The sequence below is a fragment of the Benincasa hispida genome, chromosome 2, assembly GCF_027475165.1.
Source record: "Benincasa hispida cultivar pf3 chromosome 2, pf3_genome.v1.1, whole genome shotgun sequence".
NCBI lineage: Eukaryota > Viridiplantae > Streptophyta > Magnoliopsida > Cucurbitales > Cucurbitaceae > Benincasa > Benincasa hispida.
This window is the reverse complement of record NC_143479.1, coordinates 39,890,546-39,899,909: the sequence shown is the minus strand read 5'-3', so window position 1 is coordinate 39,899,909 and position 9,364 is coordinate 39,890,546. Positions and strand designations below refer to the sequence as shown.

The following is a 9,364-nucleotide window of genomic DNA, read 5'->3' as shown; positions in this document are numbered from 1 at the left end:
TTTTAAAGATGTATAAGTTTGAGGGTTCACTTTTTGCAACTGAAAGTTTGAAGATATAATTGTAACTACCCCATACTTTAGGGATGGTTTTTGCAATTTGCCAAAAAAAAAAAAAAAAAAAAAAATCAACAGCATTTCTTAAACAGAAAATAGGATGTGATGGGTTCTGTTCATGCATCAACAACTCATCTCAAATCTGAAATGTATTCTTCTAACCCACTTAGTTGTAGATGAAAATGTACGAAAGGAGGCAGCCACATAACCCATCTAATTGTTTTCTGTTTTCCCTCTCTAAATGCCAAACGGTACATGGATTAATTACTAAAATTTCTTATTAAAAAGATGGAAATTGCAGAGGATTATTGTACAGAAACAACCTAAAACAGATAACTACAAGATTACACAGTTACAAAAGTAACATAAATGGAATAAAAATCCCTGCCTTGTACAGAAGTTATTTTCCTCTTAAGGTAAAAAGAATTACCTCTTTTTTTCTATTTCAATTGAGGAAGCAACATCTTTCAACTCCCCAATTTGAACGCATCAACAAAGAGGCCTAAGCACACGCCAGCTTTCCAGTAGTTTACCATCGCAATAAATGATTTCAACCTCCTAGTTAATAGAGGTGGAGGCTTCCTGTACATGAGTATACCAATCCATTCGATGGCAGCAACCACTACACCAGCAACCAAAACATCCCAGTCACCCGTCTGCCCAAGAATTGTAGCAAGTGCATTTGCTGTGTAGAAACCCAAAAGAAGCAAAAATATCTTTGTAGGGAAGTTCTTTCTTGCTGAGTTAAGCTTTTCCAGCAACTGTCTGGCACCTGAGCTAACTAGCCTGCCTAATCTAGTACGACCCAGATTGGAGTCATCACCATCATCGACTTTGTCTCCCCCACCGTTACTAGATACCCCACCTGTATCTAATGCAAAGGCTAATTTTTTGAGATGTCTACTCGTCTGGAAACTGTAACAAGTAACATTCCAAATGGAATGTTCATAACAGCATTAATACATAATTTTTTCCAGACAAAACCGAATTTTCGTTGAAAAGAATGAAAGTACAAGATCATATAAAATAACAATTTTACAAAAGGAATCAAAGTCCCAACAATAACTACAAGAACGGATTCCAATCTAAACGAATGAGACCAAGCTGGTGATTACAAACAAAGAGTGCATACGCCCATAGAGATGCTTTAAACCAGCAACCTCTCAAACCTCCTCCCAAGATCTCCCAATCTCTTAAAAGGAAATCTACTATTCCTCTCTAATGCTCAATATAATATAAGCATCCGTCTAATTACCCAAGGATTCAACAGTTAAAATGGAAATATACGCAAGAAGAATAGCCCACGGCTCTTAAGAACACGTGATACAAGTTTATAAATTTCACGTCTACCTTTTTCGAGGAAAAAGTGCAGACTTCAGGAAAGGGCTCGAATTGTGTCCATTAAAGAAAGCCTCACGGCCCCAGTAATGGAGTAGGCAAGGCATATTAGTAAGACATGATCCTTTGGAGCTATAATTCGCTATTGTCAATAATCTGGACTGCAAAATCACTGCTTCCATCTGGCATATGCTCATTTGCATACTGACATTGCCATTTATTACACAATCTTCCAATCAAAAGAGACAGATTCTGTACTGCAAATTAAAATCAACATAAAAAAATTGTTCAATCTACAAATCTTCCCACAAATATAAACATTTGATGCTCAGAATTCAAATCAATGAGTGGGATTTATTAACATTTGAACACCATTTGCATCCCACTTGTATGAATTTGAGTAACCAAAATGCAAGATGTAAAGGAGAAATGTCAAAGAATTGCAGTCTAGCTGGCCTACGTCATAGGAACATTCAATCAAGTAATTTAGCAGTAAATTAAAGCATACTACTGCAATTCGTTCTTGCCGGAGGGGTATGGTGCAGTGGTTAACGGTGGCCGGAAACCTTAGAACCCGCCGGGATTGATGGAGCGGAGATGAAACCCTAGAGGTGAAAGGCGTCAAACGAAGGGGGATGTGGGTAACCCTCATCCTCAGAAATCGTTGCCCATTAGAGAAAATTATTCAAAATCAGTTTCGTTGCAATGAAGTGCAGTGAAAGTAAAAAAGGACTCTGTCAAAATAAATAAATAAATAAAAAGGAAAAGGAAAATACATTTTATCTGTGAAATTGAAGTAGTAAAAGGTATATCAATATTGTAACCTTTTCGTGCAAAGGCGAAGCTTGAAAATCTGTTGCTATTTTCTTCCTAAATTAAAATAGTTTACACCTTAAACATATTATTATAATCCAAAATAAAATAATCTAGACCCCAATACAAAAATATTATAACCCAACTGTGATAACCTATGACTATAATAGTCTATTTCTTGTCTCAAACGCCCGTTTAGAGTTTTATTTCTTTCTCTATATATATAAATGTAGGTGTTGCAGCACTCTACTGATTGTGCCACCTCTATCCATGGCATCGTGCACAACATCTTAGGGGGTGTTTCTTTCAAACGCTCGGATTGGATGGGTTGGCACCCTAAGCCCAATCTTTATTTGGGGTAAGGATCTAGGAAACCTTCCTGCACCATTTTACTATGTGTTTGAATAGTAAACACTCTTAAACTCATGGGTTATCCTTTTTTTGTTCTAATTTGATCAAGGAAGTTCATCGACCAACTCTCGGATACCACCTCTGATGACAGCCGTTGGCTAACTATGATCGCCGTCAACCAACTTCCAACAATTCCACGACACCAACATTTTTTTCTAAGTCATTCCAAAGAGGCTCTTAGTTTAATTAAATAATATCTTTTATAATACAATTTCTCTTCCTTTTAGTTATTTTTTCTTTTGATATTTTTTTATTACTATAATTATTAGATTATCTTTTTTAATTCTCTCTCTTCCCTTCTTTGTTTAAAATTCACGTTTCCTTCATTTGAGGAGATTTCATTTATTTTCTATTTTTCCTAGTTGAAAATCAATCACCTATCTACTGAGATCTCAAGTATATGTCGAATATATTAGTAATATAGTGGAAAATGTAAATATACATTGCATATGCTATTATTTATTTTTAGCATGTTTACAAATATACCGAAAAATCTAAATATACATATATTGTTTGATATATAAGACAATATATTATACGAATTGTATTGTTCATGCACTTATCAAATATACACTGATTTATTTATAGAAAATTCTAATATATAGTACTATATATTTCAAATATACCTTGTTTTCTCTTTCAAAGTTTCCGATTCTTGCTTTCATTTATGAGGGCAACAATTTTCAGATTTTCGAAGATATTTTCCTTACCTATATAGGTTTTGAAAATAAATTGTTTGGAAAGTTCTTAACACAAGAAACTTTCTTGCATGTTGGGAGCTAAAAAAAGTAAATTAAGACATTTTTACGTAATTAGACTGCAATTGTATAATTATGTATATTTATTTAGGCTATATATATATATATAGAAAGCTCTAATTTAATTTAACATTTTCATTTTTCTCCGTTGGTCAATTTAACTAGCTTGAAGATTTAATTTTTTTTTTTTAAATATAAAGGATTAAAATGTTGGTAACAACTCAACGCCAGATAAAAATTAAAACTCAATTATGATTTTTTTTATTCCTCAAATGTAATTTGATAAAATATATATATAATTTTTCAATAATTGAATTTAAGGCTAAAATCAATTTGAAATTAGCATGTTACGGTAAAAAAATCTATCATTTTCAAATTAGTTAAAGTAACAAAAGTTTATGAAGTCTTATCTCAAAAACTAGTAAAATTAAAATACCAAATTATTAATTAAAATAAAATAATAAATTTAATCACATCTCTATTTCAATTGTTTTTTTTAAAAAAAAAAAACAAATATTCTTCTAATTTTTTAGTTTATTTTAAACTTAACTATATTAAAATAATTAAGATGATAAATTTAAACTAATCCAAATCTAACCACGGATTAATATAAAAAAAATTTCACAAACTCAAGATTTATAAATCTACATTTTATTCCTAGGCTTCCTAAGCCTGCACTCCAAAAACACGGACTTCTTAAACCCAAACTTCTAAAATTTACACTCCAAACACAATTTTCTTAAACTACCTAAATCTCACAACCTAACCAATAGGCTTAAGATTCCAAACCTACACACCAAACTCACCCTTAGGGTGCTACGACACCTTCCCTCAAGGGCATTCTTGTAATGTTGCCTCCATTTGCTTTATTGATGTTTTAAGGTCTCGTTTTGGTCCGTTTTAACTCTATGTACGCCCCAACATTTGGTTTTACTTCATTGGTGCTCGATGCCTACAAAATCATATAATTAACACATTAAACAACATAACAATCTCGAGTTAAGCTGAGCAAGATATAACATTTCCTATGCTATCAGATGCATCGATATGATATTCAAATCATATAATATCGCCAAAGCAGGCATAACTTAACTGGTATACAAATGTACCAATCGAGATGTTTGTGGTTTGAATCTCCTACCAAGAGTTGGCAATGGGGCGGGGTAGGGTTAGGGATGCACCCCCATCTCTGTCCCTGTGAAGATTTGTAATCCCTGTCCCCACCCAATTCCCCGTTTTGGAGAGTTGAGGTCAAGGAGTCCTTGCTCGGGGATGGATTTCCATGGGAAAAAATTTCCGTTTATATTTTCATTTTAAATTATTTGTTTATTTAGAAGTAATTAAAATTTTGTATTTATATTAAAATTGTACAAATTTTAGATAACAAAATAGTATTGTTATGGTTTTATTTATTTAAATTAATAATTAAAAAAAATATTTTTATTATGAATTTAATATAAAGTTAGAAGTTATTTATATTATAAAATGAATTTTAATAGAAAAAAGTTTAAAAAAATAATAGATATAGTAGGTTTCCTACAGTTAATTATGTTATATATATTTAAAAAAACAATAAAAGTAATATATACATATATTGAAAAAATAATAAAAAAATATTTGGGGAGGGATCAAGGTCGGGAATGGGGTAGGGATACCCTCTCCTCCCAACCCCATACTCGATTGGAGATCCATTTTGTGTCCCCAGTTTGACCCATATCCCTTATCAAATTGGAGATTCCCCATCCCAATTGGGGTGGATACCCATAGAGACTTGACCCACGAAATTTTTTGTCAACCTTACCCCCATCCCTAGTGTACTGAAAAAATTATATAATGACAATTATTAAGATATGTAAACCATTAGAAATGTCGGTCTATTTAATGTTTGTTTAATGTAGAGACAAAAAAGTTACAATTTTAGTTAAAATAAACAAAGTTCAACTGATACGGTGCTTGTACTATCAATCTCAAAGTTAGAGATTTAATTTTTCTACATCATATACTGTCAAAAGAAGAAAGAGATACAAGTTTATATATACATAAATTTAAATTAAAAAGAGAATATAATTAAATTATCAAATCAAACATGCTAAAATGTAATAAAACTTGAAATAGGTATGAAATTTCTATAATGAATCTTTGTTATCTTTTGAAAACATGTTAAGCATGGTGTTTTTTCTTGAATAAAGATAAGAATGATTATTATTATCTATCTAATTCTTAAAAAAAATATATCTTCAAATTGTAATGAGAAACCAATTCAAAAAATTACCTAAAATGCACCAACTAAATTTAAATTTGTTAAAATATATGGATTAAATAGAATGAATCCAAAAGTAGAAAGATTAAAATTATATTTGCCAATTGTGGGATTCAAAACAAGGATAAGGTAGGGCACAATTTTTGTGTAGTGCACAAAACCAACTGAGGCTTTATATATATATACATGTATCTAGAAGGCTAAGATCAAATATAATAAGAATAATGATAATCTTTCTAAGTTGAGGGGGTAGGTGCCCCCTTGCCCCTTATTGTTGGAAGAAACTTTACACTACTATCGCAGAAATAAACAGAAAAATAATATAGCAATTAAAGGAAAACAATAAAACTAGAAACACGACAACGTGAAGAAAACTCCAAACTAAAGAAAAAATCACAAACCAAACAAATCTACTACGTGAACAATCACATTGAAATTTCTCCCTAACTCCAATTACGAAATCACTCTCTCAAAACTTTTGACTACTCACACTTTTTTCAACTCTCAAACTAGAAAATACAAAAAAGAATTTAACTATTACACCTAAGTTTAAAGTGTTTTAAATTAGGACAACTTGAAACCAAAAGCATAGGCTCCTTTTGTAGTGCTTGGAGCCCATTACTTCCTTAAACTTTTCTAATGTAGGACAACTACACTTATAATATTTTGCTCAAGCCCAACAACCTGAACAACCCGAACTATCCAACCCACACTATAAGGGTTGGGTTGGGTTGAAGTTTTTCTAATTTTTTTGGGTCTAAAAGGTTGAATAGATTTTTTTTTAGGTTGACCCAACCCAACTCGAATTATACTAATAAAACATATATATATATTTCTTTTAGAATGGATGATTTTTTTTATTTTTTTATGTTTTTCTTTTAAGAATGTTTGTCTTTGTTTAAAATTTGTAATAGATGTCATAGATATTTGGTATTTAAGAATGGAGTTTTATGAGATATTAGTTATCAGATATGTGTTGTAGATAAATTTAATTATTTTAAATAAATAAGAAAAAATAATAACCCGACAACCCAACCCAACCCAACTCAAATGGGTTGGGTTAGAAAACATGTTTAGGTCATTTGGGTTGCCAACTTGATCAACTTTAATTTTCGGATTGACCCAAAAAAATGTCCCAATCCAACCCAACCCAACCCATGTACATCAAGTTTACTAGTAGCCTCTGAAAAATCTACAGTTTCTTCACGTACATCAAGATTGGTGTCATGTGTTCATATGAAGGGGAAGTGACAAGATAAGTTTGCATACCTTATCTTCATCAACTATCTTCATTCCAATCGCCTCTAACTTAGAAACAATGCTATTCAAAATATCTAGATGATATGAGATTTTCGTATCTTCCACCATCTGTAACGTGTGAAACTGTTCCTTCAGGTTCAATCGATTTGAGATGCTCTTTGCCTCATACATTGCTTCAAGCTTCTCCAAAGCTCCTTGGATGTCAAAATTTCATGCACATTTGCAAGGACGTTCTTAGCCAAATTTAGCTTGATTACACTTGTAGCTCTCAGACCAATTCCTCTCAATCTTCATCACTCATGTTGAACTTCTTAGAACATTTACTGCCATTGCCACTGGACTCTCTTGGTTCATCATCACCACTTAGCTCTTTAGAAGTAGAAGTACCACCACTTGGTCTTCTCTTCAAAGCCCTGTGTAATCCAGATTGTAGAAGTTGGAATTGATACTTCCATAAAATTTCTCCACATCAAACTTCATTGGACTCATAAACCTTGACATATCTACTTTAATCCTAGTAAATATGCAAATAGTGAACAACCATACTATTCATGATATCTCAACCCATTTCATGAACTCTTTTCTGACGTGGAAGTTTAGACAATGTTGTGACTAGAGAGCATACCTAGAAATTCAAGAACCTACGAACCTATAACTCTAATACTATTTGTTGGAAAAAACATTCAACTACTACCATGGGAATAAACAGAAAAATAACAAAGAGATTAAAGGAAAACAATAATACTCGAAACACAAGAACTAACATGGAAAAATTCCATACCGAAGAAAAAACCACAAACTAGAAAAAAATCCGCGATGTGAAATTATTACAGTCATATAGAAATTTCTCTAACCCTAATTACAAAGTCACTCTCTCAAAACTTTTGACTACTCACACTCTTTTTTCACTCTCAAATTATAGAATGCAAAACGGAATTAACTAGAATTAACATATCTAAGCTTAACGTGTTTCTAGTTGGGACAACTTGAAACTAAAGACATATACTCCTTTTATAGTGTTTGGAGCCATCACGTCCTTAAATTTTTTTTAATGTTGGACAACTACACTTCTAATATTTTACCAAATCTCAACGCTTAGGGGTCGTGCTCTCTGTCTATCTTGAATGACACAGTAAAATAAGAAAACATATAGAAACCTATCCATGAACTATCATTTATGATAGACTTCAATCCTATAAACAAATAAAAAATATTAGAAGGAAAACATGAGCTTACATCGTTTGGCTGAAGGATGTTGCACAAATGGCCTCTATTGAACAGTAATCTTTAGGATCTAAGAAATATCCAGTTTTAAAAGTTGGGTTCTTTACATAATTAACGTTTTTGGGTAAGTTGTCTTCATTTGGTTGTATATTGTTTCTATAGAATTTGTTTTAGTTTAGGAGTTTCATTACCTTATCGACTTTATTTCTTTGGATAAATCTAATTGTGATGAATTTGATTGAAATAAAATGAATAAAACGTTTATTAAAATTATAAGAGGATAATTATATGAATCTTATTTAGAATTCAATAATTTAAAGTGAACGTTTAATCAGTCCAACTCAATCCATTTATTCATTAAATTAGATATATATCACCATTTTTTAATATTATTATTTTTAAATATACTTAGATATATCATAGTTTTAGATAATAAAATAAATTTAAATGCTAAAAACTAACAAAACTTTTTAATAAAATTAAATACTAAGTCAAACTTTATATTATAAGTCATTTTTATCCAGAAAAATTAAAATACAACTTAAATAAATGTATATTTAATAAAAATAAAAATAATAATTTTTAATAATATTTCTTTAAGAAAATTAAAATACACATTTATATTTTTAAATAATTAAATAATTACTATTCAACGGGCTATTAATAGGTTGACTCAAGCCTTAATCATTCCATTGACCTTGACCTTTATTTTTTAGGGTAAGGTGAAATGGACAAAAATGAGTTTTTAAGTTTTCAATTATCAATGGGCCATTAAAAAAAAAAGTGTTTAGAACCCCTTCACATGTGAAATGTCACAAATGCCCTCAATTTGGGTTAAACCTTTTTAAACTTTCCCATGATTTCACCAACTTTTTTTAACCAAAAATTTTCATCTACTTCTATCAAAATTGAATAATAAAATCTAAAGAAAATTTTTTACGTTTTCAATTGATACAATTGTTTGATAATATTTTTTTGAAAAATTTTTATATGAATTAGAGAAATTTTTATAACAATTTAGAAGAAAAACTTTCAAATGTCTTACTTTGTGTTCAATAAACAAATATTATAAATAACTATTAAAAGGAAGATTAAACAAAATAAACATAGTTTAAAAAACACTTCGAAAACCATGATTTCTACCAAGATTTTGGTTGAAAATGTAACGACCCGACCCCCTAGGACTTAAGTTAGGCCGTTACTAAATACATGCATGCATGAAACTTAAAACGACACTCTGTTATGG

At 30.8% G+C, this 9,364-nt stretch overlaps 1 protein-coding gene across 5 annotated transcripts; it reads right to left on the bottom strand.

The window, feature by feature from the left end:
* Nucleotides 1-310: 310 nt before the first annotated feature.
* Nucleotides 311-2,177, bottom strand: NPQ7 (antigen receptor-like protein (DUF565)). Of its 5 annotated transcripts, none has more exons than XM_039022674.2 (3): nucleotides 1,901-2,177; nucleotides 1,405-1,649; nucleotides 311-969 (listed from the first exon to the last, which is right to left on the bottom strand). In XM_039022674.2, the coding sequence occupies exons 2-3, from the start codon at nucleotides 1,593-1,595 to the stop codon at nucleotides 522-524; spliced, it is 639 nt and encodes a 212-aa protein (XP_038878602.1). In that variant the 5' UTR covers nucleotides 1,596-1,649; nucleotides 1,901-2,177; the 3' UTR covers nucleotides 311-521. The 5 variants fall into 5 exon arrangements, with proteins under 5 accessions (XP_038878602.1, XP_038878605.1, XP_038878603.1 ...); XM_039022677.2 differs by having other exon boundaries at nucleotides 1,904-2,143; XM_039022675.2 differs by having other exon boundaries at nucleotides 1,405-1,644; nucleotides 1,901-2,109.
* Nucleotides 2,178-9,364: the final 7,187 nt, after the last annotated feature.

Excerpts from the sequence above, each read along its gene's own strand:
- NPQ7 (XM_039022674.2), bottom strand. The coding sequence starts at position 1,595 with ATGCAAATGAGCATATGCCAGATGGAAGCAGTGATTTTGCAGTCCAGA. Across the intron at positions 970-1,404 it reads GCACTTTTTCCTCGAAAAAG|TTTCCAGACGAGTAGACATC; the intron begins GTAGACGTGAAA and ends TACTTGTTACAG.